This window comes from Leptinotarsa decemlineata, unplaced genomic scaffold, assembly GCF_025532065.1.
Source record: "Leptinotarsa decemlineata unplaced genomic scaffold, Ldec_3_MD MMD2_tig00003902_RagTag_RagTag, whole genome shotgun sequence".
NCBI lineage: Eukaryota > Metazoa > Arthropoda > Insecta > Coleoptera > Chrysomelidae > Leptinotarsa > Leptinotarsa decemlineata.
Window position 1 is genome coordinate 2,165,343 of NW_027412598.1, and position 20,565 is coordinate 2,185,907.

Genomic DNA, 20,565 nt, shown 5'->3' on the forward strand with positions numbered 1-20,565 from the left:
TTGGAATACTGTTCCGACACAAAAAATTGTACACACCTCAGCAACTTTTGATGCTTTATAAAGCTCAGATCAGACCTTCTTTGGAGTATTGTTCTCATATATGGAGCTTCGCCCCAAAGCATACCCTGAAGCTGCTGTATTTCATCCAAAAAAGAGCAATCCACCTGATTAGAGACACGAACATCACTTGCAATCTGGATAGTCTAGAAAATCGAAAAAAGATTGGAGATTTGTCTCTCTCATATAAATACTTTCACCGGAGGTGTTCATTTGATTTGACAAAAAGCGGTACGTATCAGAAATATGCGACGGACTGTGGCTGCTCATCGTTTTGAGGTTCAACTCAGTTCACCTCGAACTTGGCTGTTTGAGAACTCTTTCATTTGGAGAACTGCGTTTATGTGAAATAAACTTTCTGAGAACGTATTTCCAAATGCATTCAAATCCAAAGTGATTCGCTATTTCCGCACAGGCACCGCTTTTAGAGCATCTTGAGGATTGTTCTGTAGTGCTTGTGTTTTGTCCTTGAAAAAATCAAATATTAGTTTCGACAAGTCCTTTTTTGATCATTTGTTATTTTTATTCTGGACATAGATTCAGTTGTCCATAAATTGATCGCCTCTGATCTTTGATGTAATGTGATGTTTCCACTACAGCTATTAGTTTTCTTCGCATTACTCCCTTCATTACCAAACAAAGCAAGTTTATGCACCCTGCCTAGTTTGTTGATAGCAGTCATCTATTTTCTTTTTTGACCACCAAACCAAAGACGGATATGTTATCATGAACTTAACCACTATTGAGTATGGCCAACACACAATGTCTGATTTCAGCACCTATGCCTTTCCGTAGGTGTAAACCGGCAGTATAACAACCTACAACTTTCTTTTTGGATCAGGTCAGTAAGTTTCCCCATCAGTCGTATCTCTTCATTTAGGGGGTTTCGAAGTCATATCCATTCTATCTTGGTTCCCTTAATGAATGCGACTATAGTCAGTTTGGATAGGTTTATGTGAAAAACTTCTTTTTCGATCTATTTTGTTATACTATTCAGGACCTACTGCATGCGTCTCCTCATTATATTATTACACTTGTCATGTACTGATACGTTCTTGTTCTTGCAAGCATATCTTGCTTGCTTCACTTTTCCGTGAACCGTTATTAAGCCTGATCTGTACGCCTATGGGTCTCAATTCAATGTTCTGTTATCAAGTTATACGTTCCTAATGTGCCTACTTGTCAAGTAGTTTTTGATTTCTAATTATAAAAATGCAAATGGTATGAGAGTGGCTTTTCAAAACTTTTTACTAATCCTGTCGGTTTTAGTATGTATCTTACAACGAAACTTGCTCTGTTTTTGTGTTTTCCCGTATATGATTTTAGATTATTTATTGATACCTCAGGTACCTTCAAGAATATTATAAAGAGTCTAGCACGTATTTGGGTTTGATCAACCTACTTGAATTTTTTCTTCATTTGTCTCTCTTAGATTTTCTCAGAGATTTATAGTGCTCAGTTTTATTCGGTCAGGAATCTTTTGTACTGTTCTATATACCCAATTCTGTTGCACTTCTTGAACCTTTTCGAATTTCCTATCACATCTGTGAAAAATCTTAGTTAACTGTGGCTAACTGTGGGACAATGTTCGTTGTACGTAAAAATAATAATAATTCCTCATAATTTATCTGCTGGCAAGTATAAATCTGTTGCTCCAAAACCCTTCTGACCCAAGCAAGTTTTTAGGTCTGTCAGGTCTGCTTTCCAGTTTTTTACGGGTATTTTGATGAGATATGATCAAGGTGAGAGAACCTCCTATTTCAAGTTCACGTGCCGATGATCTGGAATAACTTATCTACGTCGCCTGCTTACGAAAATAGGATTACCAGAGGACAAGTGGTGTGCATTGGCATCTAATAAGATGATTATGAGACATGATATGTATGCCAGAGATCACTCTTTCTAACTGTGGGACAATGTTTGTTGTACGTAGAGATAATAATTCTCTAAAATCGATCTCCTTTCAACTTCAAGTCGGAATCCCTTCCTTCAACACCCATCTGGTCTAAGCAAATATTCAGGTCTGCTAAATATAATCGTGGTGTCGGATACATCGATTTTAAAGTTATGTGCCGATGATCTAAACAACTCATCTACGTCTCGGGTTTACCCAAGTGTAATTACCAGAGGGTAAGTAGTGAGCATTGGCATGAAATTATTGAAATTAGCTTATTATTATTATTATTACTATTATTATATTAATGCTCGATATGCTCTTGTTGGTTGAATAAGAAAGATACCCGGATCAATGGCGATTTCATTAGGTACTCAAGTCTGCCTCCACTGCTTGTCTTAGATTTCGGGTGGTTATACATGTTTTTGTAGTCTCTGAAGTTCTGTTGAAAATCGACTCACTTCGGATTTTTACCAGTATCATAATTTTTTCCGTAGAGCCATGGTGGCACTGATTGGAACCTTTGGTGTGGTAATGAATATTACTAATATTCATAACCACAACTCTTCAAAAGACGAGTGCATATTGAAATATCAGACAAAACCTAACAAGTGAAACCACAGTCTTTGTGATATTACATCGATAATACCCAATGCATAATTTTTTCACTAAATTGGCCACTATACTCGTAATATTAAGAATCAGTAACTTACCAAGCTTCGGCGCAAGCTCGGTCTCTAGGAAAAACAGGGCGATCATCCAGATACTGAAGATTTTTCTGTATAAAAAAAGGTTTGTTCAGTAATATTCAAATGGATCAGTATCTTTTTATATAGTGCGAGTTGAACGAGAGGAATAGAATAGCATCGTATGGACGGAAAACAAAATGCAGGTGTTTAGACTACTCATTACAAATTTTTAGAATTGACGAAATATGAGTTGAAAATACATAACGGTTTTTCGAATACATAAAATAGCATACCCTTTTTCCTTATAATTTCAATAAAAAAAAATGCTACTAGGAAAATTTATATCTGACTTGTCCTTGATTATAGAACTGTGTCCAAAAATAGTTCAGTGGAGATTTCATCCTCCAATGAATTATACTCCTTATTTTACTTTAATTTCCTATAAGATCAATGCAAATAAATTTTTAAAAGTGAAAAATTGTTATATTATAATAATAATAAAAGAAAAAAAAATGTGGTAATACACGAATGAAAAGGTACCTACTTTCGAAACAACTACTCTCATACAACTACTCCAATCTCTACTAAAAATATACCCCTTTCAAAAGGAACCTTGCAAATTTTGTTTCACATCGTAAATGTGTTTTACTATGATAACTATTAACTATTGCAAAATATGAGGAGTGATATATCAATAGATAGTTTATAAAGAATATAAGAAGTTTCTTGCGTTGAAAAACCAACCCGGGCGCACGCTTATGGCGCAGGTTGTGACTGCCGTTCAAATCTACATATTTAGGCAGTTGCACCGGAATGTTTTGTGTAAAATGTGATGAGTTCCTGTTTTTTAATAGATTGGTATTATTAAGTTGTATAGTTTCGTGATTTTTGTTTAACATTGATTCAGCTTTGTTTGTGTGTTGCGGAATTTATAAATAACATAACATGGACTTTTAATTTCAAAAGCAATAGAACACCAACAATATTACAAATATTGCATTGTGCCTTTGTGCCTTTGTGCACAAATACTTCCATTAAATCACCCAATAAAATATTTATAAGAGTACCTGAAGGTGATCGTAATCGTTGAACAAAATGGTTAAATGCACGCAGAAGGAATAAAAATAGTATTTCACATAACAGCAAAGCTCTTCATATATGTGAAGACCATTTAATGTTGAGAATTTACATATTATTATCTATGTGATTTCTGAGATAATTGCGTTCAGGCTAGGGATATTGAAAAATTAGAAACTTAATTGAATATTATAATTAATAATAATTGTAACGCTAATCAAGACTAACAAACTGACACAATTTAACCCAATCTATTCATACAAATTTCATCAAGTTAGGTTCTATTATCAAATAATAATTTCTTTTCAAGATAATATATATTTTAATACTATTTAATACAATGGCATAGCTTCATATTTCATCTATGAAATATATTATGTACTTTTACCAAACTTTACATAAGTGTACGAGTATTCATTTTTTATTACAAAGGTACATAGAATTTATACATAGTGATTAAACTTACAAAAAATAATAATTGTCCTTACTTGTGTATTTAAACTCCGCGTACTTCACTAAGAGAAAAATGTTCAGCTTCTTTAATTAATTTCACTACCATAAACATATCAACAACTGGCAGATTATTGGATTGATCTTTTGTAAATCCGTCGTCAGCATGTTTGTTCGAATTAACACACTTATTAGTAAATAATTCTTGTGAAGTTAAATAAATACAGTTGAAACCACATATTTGGACAAAAATATCACAATAAACAACAGAAACTTCGAACCACCAAACGCAAACAGTTCAACAATGGCTGGGCGGTTTTGATCACGTAACAAAATTTAAATTTTTAGTAAACTAGAGAACGAATAACATTCAAAAAAATAGTTTTTTTTATAATAACGACTTTATCACAATTATATCTTTTGATTCTCAATGTAATTTTCGTGATTAAATTTTTATACTATACAAGTTCCCTATTCAAATAAGATTCATATACCTAGGGTTGAATCAAATAAGTGTTTGAATGTCTTTACGTACTATTTATAATCGTGAAATGAGTAGATTCAACTCTTCCGTTATGGTGGTCGAGGACGTGTTTCTGACACATTTGGCAGGATGACTCTGTTCAAATATTAAAATAACTGCAGAGAGTAATTATTCACATACAATCTCTGTTTTGGATTGTCGGTAAGTTTTTTCTGTCCCGTTTTGATTCTGAACAAAAAATTAACTCGTCCAACAAGAGTTTTTCAAACTTATTTCAAGATTACCGGAGTAAAAAATCCTAAAATTACAGTTGGCTAAACATTTTTTACAAAAAATTTCGAACCGGGCCAGGACTGAAGTGTCTGGTTTCTGTTTTCCTTTGTTTTTGAATATTTTCCTAGAAGCACTTCAACATCACAGGTCCAGGTCCTCAAAGTATGTAAGCAATGCATCTTCATAACTTTCTAAGCAGGTTAAATCTTTGAAATTAGTGTTTGTTATTATATAAAAAAAATCTGTTTGAAATAAGCTGTTTCATATTTTGGATGTGAGAAGTACAGTTCGAAATGATTTCAAACTGATACAGACTAGATTGTCTTCCTTTTGGTTTTGAATACACGATACTGTAGCTATCCTCATTAAAAAACTGATTAAAACAGTTTATTGTATAAGCATAAACTGCATAAACAGTGTATGCTTGAGGAAGCTATTGTATAGCGAAACACGTATCGCGGTTTTTGTAAAATCCTTTATAGTGAAAATCATACAATAAACTGTATTAATTAGTTTTTTTAATGTGGATTTTCATCACGTATCGGCCAGTTCTATTAAATTCAGCTATCCTTTTTTTGGTTTAAGATACGCTATACTGTAGTTTTCCTTATGTATACAGCGAGACTCACGGTCGATGTTAGGTTAGACGTTTCTGGAAAGCATTTCCTTATCTGTTCTATCGACCTAAAATATTTTCAGCATTGCGGCGTTGCCACTTCCGTCAAAAAGTCCTAGCAACTTTATTTTTTAAATGGAACACCCCGTATATTAATACATTTTTGGAATCGCTCTGATATTTTAATACTTTTTTGTTGATAATGTCCTATACCTATATCTATCTGTTTTCGAGATAAAAAATAAATTGTGCTAAATATGGTCCAAAACATAGCCTTAATTGAAATTAAGTACATCAGTACTCTCAATTCATGAAAAGTTGATTTTTGATGATAGTTTGGACAAATTCAAAATATTCAAATAACACCAAGAAATCGACTCCATATTATACAGGGCGTGCTAAAATTACTGTTATTTCCACTGTGCATAAAAGTAGTCAAAAGTTCATTTTTCCAAATGAAACCCCCCATATATTACTCGGTGAATTGAAAGATGGTAAAAAATGCTTCAAGATGATATATCATGTCAAGATGATATATCATGTCAAGTTTTCTCAATAAAGTCGCTTCTTTTAGAAACATTTTTTTTTTGGAATTTGGATTTAGGTAGCAGTGGAATTATCAAGCTTATAGCAGTTCGGTTACTTTTATAAGTAATTTCCAAAGAGTTACCGACGATGTTTCGAATCATATTCCAAAATGAATGCAAATATCGATTATTCAAACGAAGTTCTTATGAAATTATTTATCAATTTATTATCAAATCATTGTCAGAACGTGTAAAAAATTCAACCAAATGTATCCTGAATTAATACCACTGAACTAGAGGAAGTTTGTAAGGTTACAAAATAATTTTCTTAACTATGACTCAAAGTTTCCAGGGAACAACTGTACCAAAAATCAGGTCATTTCTAGGTGAAAAGTGAGATTTTGGTGGCTGAAACATGTGAAAGTACAGACAATAACAGAATAGGATGATTCAAAATAACAAAATTGTAAACAAAATAGCACATTTTCACAATAAATGCTGAAAATGTTGTCCATTACATTCTAAACACTTTAAAATGTTTTTTTGTACGGGACTTGTGGTTGCTTTTTCAATTTCCTGGGAATCCAGATCTTCAATACTCCGCACTATTCGCTGTCGCAATTCTTCTTTGGTAAGCAGTGGAGTACTGTATACCCTTTCTTTTAAAACACCCCATAAAAAAAGTCAAGTGGCGTGAGATCGGGTGATCTCGGTGGCCAATCCCACGGCCCTAAACGCCTAAACCAACGATCGTCGAAGAGTTCGTCAAGTTTCCTGGAAACTTCCTGTGTGGAATGAGCTGGCCGTCCAGTTGAAACCACGAATTCATATATTCCTCTAAAGGCAAATTTTCAAGAAAATCGGTTACAATCGTCCTTAATATTTGGAGATATCTCTCTGCATTCAGTGTGTGTTCTTCATAAAAAAAAAGCTAATTTTATTGTTCTTCAGAATACAGAAAATATTCAGGTCAAATTTTTCTTGAAACCCCATTTCTTTTGTAACATGAGGATTATGATCAGCCCAAAATTGTTTATTCCTTCTATTGAAAATACCATCCCTCGTAAATTTTGATTCGTCACTCCAAATTATTTTTGACAAAAATTCCCGATCTTCCTGTGTATGGATCAAAAGGAATTCACAAAAATGCATTCTACGTTCGAAGTCTTCTGCTTTTAGAGCTTGAATTTTGGTAAATTTATACAGATGCATTCCGTGACTTTTCAAAATTCATTGTACTGAAGCATGTGATACACCTAAATCTTTTTCTGCACTTCGAATGGAAGCTTCTGGATAAGCATAAAAATATGCCAAAACGTTAACAGTATTATCCTCATTTGAAGTAACAGGTTTTGGTAATGTTGAAGGCGCTTTTAACATGGAGCCATAGTTAATGAAATTATTTTGTAATCTTACAAACTTCCTCTCGTTCATTGGTGTTAATTCAGGATACATTTGGTTGAATTTTCTACAAGTTCTGGCAATGATTTGATCACACGTGTATTATAAATAATTTCATAAGAACTTCGTTTGAATAATCAATATTTGCATTCATTTTTGGCGATTTTGTGAAATACCGTCAATAGCCATTTATCAATTACTTATAAAAGTCACCAAACTGTCATAAGCTTGATATTTCCACGGCTACCTAGAAATCAAATTCTTTAAAAATTATTTTTTGTACAAGTGTTATTGAAAATCTCATTGATAGAAACACTTCAATCAGAACACCTACCAAAAAATCATTTAGAAAAGTTCACTCATACAGTTCGTGCTATTGGTAATATTAAATCCCTATGAAGTTACTGACGATGACGAAGTAGTATTCAGTCCTGCATTACTAACCAATAATACTCCTTAAAATAACGTGAGTTGGCGTATGTAGTTGTAACATATGCCTTGTAATCCAAAGATCGTGTGTTCAAATCACATGGACCCTATAATTTTTTTTTATTATCAGCAGTAACGTTATACAAAAAAATTTGTATGATACATTTGTTAAAAGTGATTTTATTTTGCTTGTGAGTTTGCTCCACTTGCTGACGCTCGTTTTGCAATAATCCCCACTCACAAAATAAAATGCCACTTTCAAAACTTGTAGGTAAAACGTGAATAACTATTTTTCCACAAAAACGGCTTTATTAAGAAAACTTGACGATTTAGGTATAGGGACATGTATATCATCTTAAAGCATTTTTCACCATTTTTCAATTTATCGAGTAATATACAGGGGGTTTCGTTTGAAAAAATGAACTTTCGACTACTTTTATGCACAATGGAAATAATAGTAATTTTAGCACGCCCTATGATATGGAGTCGATTTCTTGGTGTTATCTGAATATTTCGAGTTTGTCCAAATTATCATCAACTTTTCATGAATTGAGAATACTGATGTACTTAATTTCAATTAAGGCTATGTTTTGGACCATATTGAACACAATTTATTTTTTATCTCGAAAACAGATAGAGATAGGTATAGGACATTATCAACAAAAAAATATTAAAATACTAGAGCAATTCCAAAAATGTATTAATATACGGGGTGTTTCATTTAAAAAAAATAGAATTGTTAGGACTTTTTGATAGAAGTGGCAACGCCGCAATTCCGAAAATATTTTAGATCGATAGAACAGGTAAGGAAATGTGAGAGGTGGAATTTTCAGAAAAATCATGCTTTGCGTTTTCCAGAAACGTCTAACCGACCATCGACCCTGAGTCACGCTGTATAAGCAGCTTGGTTGATCAAAGGATCAACTACAAAATATGACAGCCACTAGAAAATACAATGAAGGAAGAATTCTATCGTATTGAAATTTACATTTAAAACTGATAATTCCATCTACTAGAAGGATAATAATAATTCTATAATGACACCACTTACACACGAAATGATCATAGTTTTTCTATATGCAGGGATTTTTCTTATAACTGGATTTCCCATTAGGTTCAGAACTCTCAGTCCAGGCATTCTACTTAAAACTTCCACTATGAGTTGATCTTCAATATGGTTGTTAGACAAATCTAATACTGACAATTCTAGAAGCTGAGCTAGATGTTCGAAGTCTTCGAATTTTTCCACATAGTTGTTCGACATATTGAGAGTGTGAAGAGGTTTTATGCAATCTATGAACAAATACAACTGTTTAATAAAGTCAATATCCGTATGTGTTCAACTCAAAAATAAGGAACGGAAATATTTCTACTAGGTATCATCATAAATCTTTGTGTATTGTGATTCTTTATATTAGAGAAAACTTCTTAAATGTCTTATATCCCAATTACAAGGTTCTGTGAGATTTTCACAAAACAGTTCACAAATCCGCAATTTCACATGAAATGAGAAAATTTACAGAAGAGAAATAACAATTTCACTAGTTCGGACTTCCATTGTCTACTATATAAAATAATTTGAAATCCCTGAAACAAGTAAAAAAGAATAATTAAAAAAGAATAGTTGAAAATAACAATTATAATAAGCAACAATAAACCTGAAATGAAATGATAGTGAAATAACCTACAAGTAAAAATATAATAATTGAATAAATAAATCATCACCCGTCATCACCCGAAGACGATTGTAGATACCAACAATCGAAACGTCGTGAACTAACGTGACTTGGAATCTCTACACTTTTTTATTTTTATTATTTTCTTTTTTCATTCCTTTAATTGTTATTTATTCAATTATTATATTTTTACTTGTAGGTTATTTCACTATCATTTCAGTTCAGGTTTATTGTTGCTTAATATAATTGTTATTTTCAACTATTCTTTTTCAATTATTCTTTTTTACTTGTTTCAGGGATTTCAAATCATTTTATATAGTAGACAATGGAAGTCCGAACTAGTGAAATTCATCACGAAACATTGTCAATCACCTTCAAACAAAGAGAAATAACAAATTAACTGAAATCAGTAAAAGAAAAAAGTGGTTATCCATATTTTTTCAGGTAATAAGCGAATTCTGGTTTTTACCAGTAGTTGATGATTTGAGAGCATTGATATGAAATTAAAAATGAATGTTTCGTGTACACCCTCAAAATTATAAAAATATTTCTGTTAGGTCAAGTTAGGCGGAAATTATTCATTCAATGAGTTGTTTCCGGTTCAAACTTGAAAGAAACATTTCTAGATAATCTACATATTTTATTGTATAATTTATTGTATGTTTCAAGATTTTCACATAAGCCCATTAAATGTTAAAATTCAAGCACAATCAACTCTATAACCCTCGATCAGGTAAACTCAAATTCTGAAAACCAAATGAATTTTAAAACTCGTAATCTTATACTAACGATCAGAAAACGAATATGTAATGTAAATTCAATTCCTAACGGCAAACCCGAACCAAAAAAATATTAATTTCTACTAATATATATCACATGAAGTTTTTTTTAAAGGTAAATATGTTGAATTGAAGGTATCCGAAAATGTTGGTAACTGAAAACTCGCAAAAAAGTATAAGTAACTCAACGATATGAATATGCCTAACGTGCGACGAAATATATAAAAACTCTTCCATTTTTATAATTGCTCAAATTGCAACAAAATTATCAGTAAGTTTAGAAAAGGTGTAAAATGTATTTGAAAATATTGAACAAATATAAGAAATCTTTCCACGTTTCAGAACTGTTGTCAGAAAAAAAAGCTATTGAACATTGTAAAGAGCCTTCGGCACATGAAAATAGTAGTCGATGTCAAAATTCTTCCACATTTTTCAAAGAACAAAAATAATGATAATGAACAAAAGTTTATCAGCTCAAGTGATTTCTCACATATTCTTCATTGATCGTGCCGTAAACATAATTTTTTAGATCGCGATTGCCGAGTAAAACATTTTCTGAATTTTATATATTTTTCTCCAACTCCATTTATGGTAAATAAGTAAATGGTTAGTACGCAGGAATATCTATAAATACTTTCGAATTTTGGAGTATCAAATTCTTTAAAATGTTTATTTCCAGGAACTGAAAGGGGGAGTAACTCTACTTTTTCGGAGATTTCATGTTACGTGTTTCGATAGAATATTTATTTACACTACTTTGATTTTAGGATCATTAAAATGATGATTTTTTGTACCATAATTTTTAATTTGGAGGATTTTTTATTAATCTCGCTCACGTAGACATTTCGCATTTCAGATTCTTGTAAAATCTGTGATGATGTATGATGTGAGGATGTATGATGGTGTGTATATTTTTGTGGCTCTTTCATGCCTAAACAATTGAACGGATTTAGGTGACACTTTTAATACAGAATAATAATTATACATCAGAATAACATATAGGCTACAATTCCCAAAGGTTTTGTGTAATTTTGGTCATAATATAACGATTAGTTTTTTATCGACCTTTTTTGGGTATTTGTTACCTTCCACAATCTGAAAAATATAAAAATTATAATGGAGAACTTTATAGAAGTGTAGAAGGGCAAACTTTTTAGTTTACCCCGATAAGTTACTGCGTGAAAATCAAAATATTTTTCACAAAGAAAAATCTTCTATTTATCAGTAACTTGTCGCATTTAACAATTTTGCCTATCAAAAACATTGTTAAGAAATAATACGATACTTATCTTAAAGTTTCGGAGGCCAAAATCTGCCTTCGTCTTCAGAAATGAACAAAAAAAGTCTAATATATTGGCAGTTATTCCTTTTTGATTATTCATTTCTTTACTTCTTCGACAGATGTCAAAGGAGTTCTAAAATATGAAATTATGTCAATGTTGTTGATTGACAACTGAAACATTCGATGTAATACAAGGTGCTTCCGATATCAGTCTGCTGCCATTTCGCCACTAGATCGCAATATATTTTTTGTTTTGAAAGTAGTTCTAACATCATACCAATTTCCAATTCGTCTTATTTTTTCAGATAGTCTTGGAATGTAAGGTATAACGTTAGTTGTGAAAGGTGTCGGTGGATGTTGCGTCGGTAATTGTTGAATTTGTGAAGCTGTTTGTATGTTCGTTTGGTTTTTAATTGACTCTTTATTTTCTATTGCATTTATCGTTGAATTTATGAACGAATCTGGATAAGCGTTATCTTTCAAAACATATTTAATTATTGATATTTCTTTATTGAGATTTTCAGTTGAATTGCATATCTTTTCAGCTCTTTTGCTTATTATACCTTTTTTAACACTCGCATGATGATTCGATGTATAGTGGAGATGACTATTTGTATGTGTTCTCTTCTGATAAACATTTGTATCGAATTGATCTGATGACTTCTCCAACATTACATCAAGGAAAGGGAGTCGACCATCTTGTTCAATCTCTATTGTGAACTTTATTGTCGACTCCCGCTCGTCGATATAATTCAAAAAAGCTTTCAGGTCATCATGGTTTCTATTCCAAACATCAAAGATATCGTCAACGTATCCCCACCAAACTTTGGGACCATTATGAGAAAGGTTCAACAAGAGATTCTTCAAAATACTCCATATATATGTTACTTAAAATGGGAGATAGAGGGGAACCCATAGCCAAGCCAAATTCTTGTTGATAGAAATCATCTCCATATTGAAAATAGGTTTTATCTATACATGATCTTGGAAGTTCTAACATAGAACTAACAACCAACTTTGTTCGATATTTTAAAGTTGAGTCATTTTCCAGCCTGGATCTGATAATTTGAAGAGTTTTATCAACAGGAACATTCGTTTAAAGACTTTCAACATCAAAGCTCATCAGAACATCACCATCACTAAGTTTTAAATATTTAAGTTTATCTATGAAATGGGTTGTATTTTTTAGGAAACTATTACTGTTTCCTGAAATTGGTTTCGAAATTTCCAAAAAGTATCTTGCTAATTTCTGACAGGGAGATGCAATTGAACTTACAATTGTTCAATTGATTTTGTTGGATCATCCTTCAATTTTTTGTAAACGTTTTTTGTTATATTATGTGTACGGTATGTTGTGTTCAAAATCAATTGAGATAATTCATTTTCATAATCGAGAGTATCCATTATCACTTTGGCATTACCTTTGTCAGCTGGAAGTATTTCAATATTAGTATCTGAACGAAGGGATGTTATTGCAATTCTCTCATACTTATTCAAGTTACTTCTAGTATGATGGGGTCGTGACAAAATATTTTTAAATTCAGATCTGTAATCACCAGATATTTCAGGTGGTAAATTTAGGGTTGTTTCTTCTACAGCAGTAACTAGTTCAAATGTTGGTACTATTTTTGGAGTTACTGAGAAATTCAGTCCTTTGCCCAGAAGCGATTTTTCATGAATATTGATAATTTTGGATGACAAGTTAACTACAGTTTTTTTCTATAAATTGTTAGTTATTTTCTCTATTACTGAAAATACCACTTTGCTTTTCTTCCAGTAGTTTTTTAAATTTATTTATGTGAGTTCTATTTCTACTTTGATTGAAAGAGTTGAAAGATTGTTGAGTTCAAAAATATAAATAGTCAAAATCATTATGAATCAGATGTGTTCTTATATTGCTTCAAACATATATATTCATTCCAAATGTTACCGTGTTCCGTCGGTGTTTGGCCTCCGAAACGTTAAGATAAGTATTGTATTATTTCTTAACAATTTTGTTGATAGCCAAAATTGTTAAATACGACAAGTTACTGACAAATAGAAGATTTTTCTTTGTGAAAAATATTTTGATTTTGGCACAGTAACTTATCGGGGTAAACTAAAAAGTTTGCCCTTCTTCACTTGTATAAAGTTCTCCATTATAATTTTTATATTTTTCAGATTGTGGAAGGTAACAAATACCCAAAAAAGGTCGATTATAAACTAATTTTCCTCCACAAAAAAAATAATTTCGTTGAATATTTAAGAGAAAGATAAGTATTAAGTAAGTCGGAAAAATTATTGCTCCTTTAGAGCTATACCGTTTGACAGCTGTTTCAGCCTATTGGGCCTTGTCAGTACCGGGCAGACGGTCCTCGATTGAAGACAAAATGTGAATTTAGGAAAAATTAATATATCATATACTATGTACCTAATTATAACAATTCTCCAATTATTGATTTTTTATGCTAGGTACAATTGGAAACTAAATAACATCGTAATGTATAGAAATTATCCCTTTGAATTCTGACCAAGCATAAAAGATGTATTGGGCTATTGATTTCGATAAAACCTGTTTCTCAATATTATACAGAATGTTCAAAAATTATTGTAATTTTTTTATAATTTCAGACAAAGATAACTTTGTTATTTCAAATAGAACATCTTGTAGTTTTTTGGTCTGAACAATATAAAATTAAAAAATCTTTCATTTCATTATGGAGTACCCTATACCAACCTAAATAGTTTTTCAGATATTGGCTTTTGCAAATAGTATTTAGTTCTGATTTCAATGTATTGTTTGAATCAAGATAACTTCAAAACGACATTTATTTGAAGAAAAGAGAATTGAAACTTTCTATGTTTTTTACCACTTTTATTCGTAACTAACATCACTGCAGTTTCATCCTTTAAGGACATTTTCAAACTTATACATTAAACTAACAATGATTGATTACATTAGCCCTTATAAAGCACCCCTGTAGGTAATAATAGAGGTACTTGGCTTGATTGAGTACTTAAATTTACAATTCACAATGCGGATATGGTAATTTGAAAATAATTGAGTTTTTAACCCTTTCTTGCATAGTGCAAAAATTTGGGAACTTGTGGTTGTATGCCAAGGAATGGTTTGAAAAGGTCGAATCATTTTTTCCTAGTCTGAAGGACCTTCCATGTTCAGCATACCGTTTTTGGAAATTTCGACCACATTGTCACATGCATAAACACTATTACACTCCGGATACTCAAGCTCATAAACTCTAGATTTCTCCACTTGTCTACCTTATCTTTGGCATTGAAAAGGAAATCAGATAACCTGGCATGTGGTCTGAATGTCACTTCCACACTGTTTTTCTGAAAAAACCCGCAATTATCTCTGTTCTTTTTCCAAAATATGTTAGAGTTACCCATTTCTTATGGGGTTATCCTCTTTATGTGTTTTTATCAGGCCATATAGTTTAGGGCAAGAGGGGTTCATGTTGGTGACTTTCCGTTTCTCTGATTCCGTGAAAATGATTTCAGTATTTGAGAGGAAATTTTTCAGTTAATTTTGACTATTTTCGGTTGGGTCTTTCTTGATGACAGTGAGGTGTTCATATCAAGAAATCTAACATATTTTGGAAAAAAAAACAGATAATTACGGGTTTCTTCAGAAAAAACAATGTGGAAGTGGCATTCAGACCACATGCCAGGTTATCTGATTTCTTTTTCAATGCCAAAGATAAGGTGGACAACTTGGAGACATCTGGAGTTTATAAGCTTAAGTGTCCGGAGTGTAATAGTGTTTACCTATGTGGGACAATCTGGTCGAAATTTCCAAAAACGGCGACGTTTTCAAACCATTCCTTGGCATGCAACCACTAGTCCCCGAATCTAAACAATACGGAAATTTTGCACTATGCAAGGAAGGGTTACAAACTCAAATAATTAGAATCCTTGGAAATTCACAACCATAACATTGCGGGGGCAACCTGTTAAATGATCAAATCGATTTAGTTTACTCACCGGTTTTCAAATTAGCACATCCGCATTGTAAATTGTAAATTCAGGTACTCAATCGAACCAAGTACCTTTATTATTACCTAGGGAGCTATATAAGGGCTAATGTAATCAACCATTTTTGGTTTAATGTATAAGTTTGAAAATGCCCTTATAGGACGAAACTGCAGTGACGTTAGTTACAAATAAAAGTGGTAAAAAACATAGAAAGTAACGGCTACATCATCAATTTATTGACATTTATTTGATTTGCTCACAGAATTGTCATTGCCAATTGTTATACTTCAATCCACCGAAAATATTCACTGTTCACTGAAATGAAGTTAGCATTTACATTCATATCCTGACAGTAATTCATTAAACAGACTTTACATTTTTTTATATTATTCAACTGCAACAATTACAAAAATAAGAAACACTAAATGTATTCAATTCACAGTAGGTGCTCGAAATAGCGACCATCCAGTTAAATACAAAGATCCACTCTCGTTATGAAAGACTGCTTAACATTTAATTACATTTGAGGCACCACTCTTCGAAAAGCAGCCCGTATTCTTTCTTTCATATTTTCCAGTGTGGTTGGAGGAGTGTCGTAAACCTCATTCTTCAAGTATCCCTGGCCGAAAAAATTTAGACAAGTCAAATCTGGTGATTTCGCTGGCCAATTTTGTGGTCTTTCCTTACCAATCCATTTATTCGGAAGCACATATTCAAAAACTGCCTGACACTGAATTTGAAATGTGCCTAAGCTCCATTCAATTGTAACCACATCCGTTGTCTGATATTTAGCGACACATTCTCCAGAAGCTCAGGCAGATTATCTCGTAAAAATTTTAAAATAAAATGACTATTCAAGTTTCCATATGCAGACTATATTGAACTTGAATGACCACCGATTAAATGTAGTTTGCGGGTGCCTTGTGAATTCACTTAAACAAACCAGATTTAACTTTCCTTCCTACTCCATCCTTCGTTTCCTTTCCTGGCAAGACACGACTCTCACCTCCCCGTTGGTTCTTGCTGGACAATAACATTTACTTGTGCTTATGAAATATGTTTAGCAATTTTTAACAAAACTGTTATATTAGAAGAGAAAAGTATTATTTATTGACTGAGAAGAGTTCATTTATATTAAATAACTCAAAGACAACCCTTTTTTCTTCTTTTTGTTTTTTTAATGGTCACTTTTATACGTATAATTTTCGGCAATACACAATTTTTGTTTGCATTTATGCAAATATTACGTATTTTGCTTTAAATAGGTGCGGTACCCCAAAAAATGTTCGCGCCTCCGGCTGGCTTTTCTGTATAGTCTTTATGAATTTAGCCTCCCCTGTTCTCCAATGCACGAGCCATCACTGCATTTCACCTACTACAAATGTGTTAGTTTTGTCCTTTTTCTTCGGAAATTTGCAATGGAGATATGTCCATACTTGTTACAGGTGAAACATCTCGGACCTTTTTTATTCTTTGAATGAAATTTTCTTATGTTTTTTCCAAGCAAGGCTTCGGATTTATTCTCTGAGCTATCACATTCAACATCTTGAAGAAGCTTGGTTTTGAAAGAATCGGCCGTGATTATAATTCCAGAACTCTCCAGCCCTATTATCATGGGTTAATATTCCTCTGGTAATCCGGCCACAAAGAGAGAGCCAACCAATGCATCGCTTATTTTCATATTAATTCCTGATAATTCATGAGCAGTCGAAACTATTTGATAGACATAATCTTCAATACATGGTGAGTCCTCTAATTTCGTACTCATCAAGGCTCTCAATGAACCAACACGTCGAGTCAAGCCGGAATCTTCAAAAGCTTTCTAAAGATTATCCCATACTTCTTTGGCGGTTGTTGTTTCTTGGACATGTATGTAATTTACAGGATCTACAAAAAAAATAATTTTTGACTTAGCTTCGATAACTTTTTAACTATCAACTTCTTCTCCTGTGACACATCTCCTCGTGTTCCAGCAAAGTTTTTACAGAAAACTTCCAGGTGTCATAGTTTTCTCGCCCTTTCAGTTTATCAATCATCGAAAATGAACTGTTCGATGACATTTCATTTTACTTCTTTCACAGATCGATATCGGTTCGCAAAACTATAACAGTGCGAATTTAATTCTCAGCTTGAACGTATCCTGGGCCCGTTACCTGATGAATTATATCTACTGTTTAAGTAGATCCATGATGGAATATTTGAGAAGAATGATGAACGACAGTTCTCAAATTATTTATTTTTGACATTTCTCACAAAACAAAAATATAAACAACAACATTGTTTTAGATCTACTCTAAATTAAGTACTTAATTCTAATAGGCATGCATCCTCAACGCCAAAAGGCAACTGTCTAAACACTCACCAATCGCTGAAATCGAATCTATCTGCTCTTGAATAGGATAAGTTTTCATTTTCAACGGTAATAATTTAGTTAATGTTTTGAATAATATCTGTCAACAACAATTCTTTGAACAAGTTGAATAACTGTCGTTTCAAAGAATGCATTGTAAAAAGAACTACTATTTGAAAAAGCCAATATCTGAAAAACTATTTTGATTAGGTATAGAAAACCCCAAAATGAAATGACCAAAAAAATCAGGGTGTTCTATTTGAAGTCACAAATTCATCTTTGTCCGAAATTATAAAAAAGTGACAATGATTTTTGAACATTCTGTATAATATTGAGAAACGGGTTTGATCAAAATCAATAGCCCAAAAACCCCTTTTATGCTCAATCATAATTGGAAGGGATGATTTCTATACATTTCGACGTTATTTAGTTTTCAATTGTACCTAGCATTTTCATAAAAAAATCAATAACTGGAGAAAGATTATATAGGTACATATATTCAAAAGTGTAACGGAATACAGGGTGTTCCATTTTAAAAAACACAATTTTGATATGTCACACTTTTTTGAGACGCCCTGTAGATTTCAAGATAATTCACTTTTTGCAGCCTTAATCAATATCCAATGGAGAAATCCGCAAAAATTATTGGTTTAACTCACAGGGACCGTGTCGTATGGGGTGCCCCACCCTGTATATTATATATACCGGGTGTCAACAAATCTATTTGACAAGTCATAACTTCTAGACTATTAGGTGTATCAATATGACATTTGGTATAGATGAATGGTATGTGAAGAGAAGAGTTTTCAAATATTTTTCACTATCCGATCACTTCCGGTTTCACCAGAAATGGCTCCGGTTCTAATTTTTTTTTTAACGGAGCACCTTGTATGTTATTATATTTTTTGATTTCTGAGACAATTCTGGATCAGAATTTGACATTTTCGAAAGTTACTTAATTTTTTCAGAGTCACTTTTGAAATTGGATCTAGATGGCCATGATCGGACGTAAACTAATCTAAGGACCTCAGGTGATAATAGAAAATTACAATAGCGGAGTTTTAATGATAAGTATGTTGGATATGAATAAGACAAGTTGACAAAATTACATTTTCCTGTCTACCTATTAGTTTTTAAAAGGCGACCATTTTTTGACAAGCACTTTTCGAAAAAAGGATTTCAAGATTAATCTAATGATACTAATTTATTTGTGGTTGGATAACAAATAAGAACATATATTAAATATTACTGGGGAAAGAACTTGTTAATAATTAATTAACTTTTGTCAAGTGTGCCCTGGAGAAAAAAATACTCACTTAGGTTATGACAGTGACGTAAGCTTTATATGAGCAGAAGCAGAGGCGGCCTTAGGGGGTGGCGAATGGGGCAATCGCCCGGGCCTCGCTTTTGGGGGGGCCTCGCTCAGCAACCCAAGTGAATTTAAAAAAATACAGATCAAAAGAAAGTTAGTTAACTAATTCATTCATTCAAAACATAATTCTAAAATTCATTATGTAGTAATATAAACTAATATTTATATGAGTTTTACAATATAAATATTTCCCAGAACTAATCTTACCTAGGCCCTTAAATTACCAATTTCAATACCTGCATAGTTTACCTGAAACAGTTTGGTAGGAAACAAAGTTACTTGTTATAATATCCTCCTGTTAGTTACTTTAAGTAATCGAGTTCCTTAGATTATATATTTTGTTACAACTTGTTAATTATTCAAAAATATATTTATAGTTAGAAACGAGTGTTTTACGAAATGAGTTCGCGTGATCGTGATGCCGGTAGAAAATTTGAGTCAGGTAGTTCAAAAAGAAAACGAGCCATGAAAAGAAAGCAGGTACAAGAAAATCTACGTGGATCTTTATATAAATATATAAAAAGTGATGATCAAGAAACAGAAACCTCTACAAAACATTTATTAACTGAGAGTGACTCTGACTCTAATCCTCATCCAGCTGAAAGCATTCCTTCCACATCATCTTGGGTGCCGCCACCGTCATCAAGTAAACACAGCGAGGATGATGATGAATCAACTACATCATTGTCTCTTAGGTCAGCGGTGCCGCCGTCAACGCTATCCAGTCAAGAACCCGAATCTGAGCCCGAGTCTATGTCAAAGTTTACCGAATACTATAAGTTGGTTCACTCCAAGGAATTCGTTTGTCGGTACGGCTCAGGATTGCATTTTTTGCGATTTCCATAAATCATATCGCTGACAGACGATGTCTGGAAGCCGCCGGCCGCATGACAGTTATACGAGGGCAGTTCCTATTCGCGATATCTACAGGGGACGTTCCGAAGTTGAAACTTCGCTTGCTCGGTTGTATCAGACAGATAAACAAAGATACGAAAGTAGTTGTTTGTCGATCAACTTCTAGAAACATGATAGATAAACTCATGAATAAATGATCTAAGAAACAGATCAGAGTGATTTACTGATGAAATGATAAACATACATTCAGAAAAACATGTTTTATTAACAAAAATAATACAATTATATAATGTTATATGTTTATAAATGATTTAAAATATTCAATTTTACATTGCATGATTTATGTTTCCTAACAATCTTCATGTCCTGGTTCATGAAT

General features: G+C 32.6%; 1 protein-coding gene across 1 annotated transcript in view; it reads right to left on the reverse strand.

Annotated features, from left to right (window-relative positions):
• The window catches only part of LOC111502941 (uncharacterized), a 158,777-nt gene that overhangs the window by 80,230 nt on the left and 57,982 nt on the right, over positions 1–20,565 (reverse strand). The window contains exons 3-4 of the mRNA XM_074178515.1: positions 8,949–9,190; positions 2,665–2,729 (exon numbers count right to left, since the gene is read on the reverse strand). Coding sequence (XP_074034616.1) covers positions 2,665–2,729; positions 8,949–9,190 — 307 coding nt within the window. The remainder of the gene's footprint in view (positions 1–2,664; positions 2,730–8,948; positions 9,191–20,565) is intronic.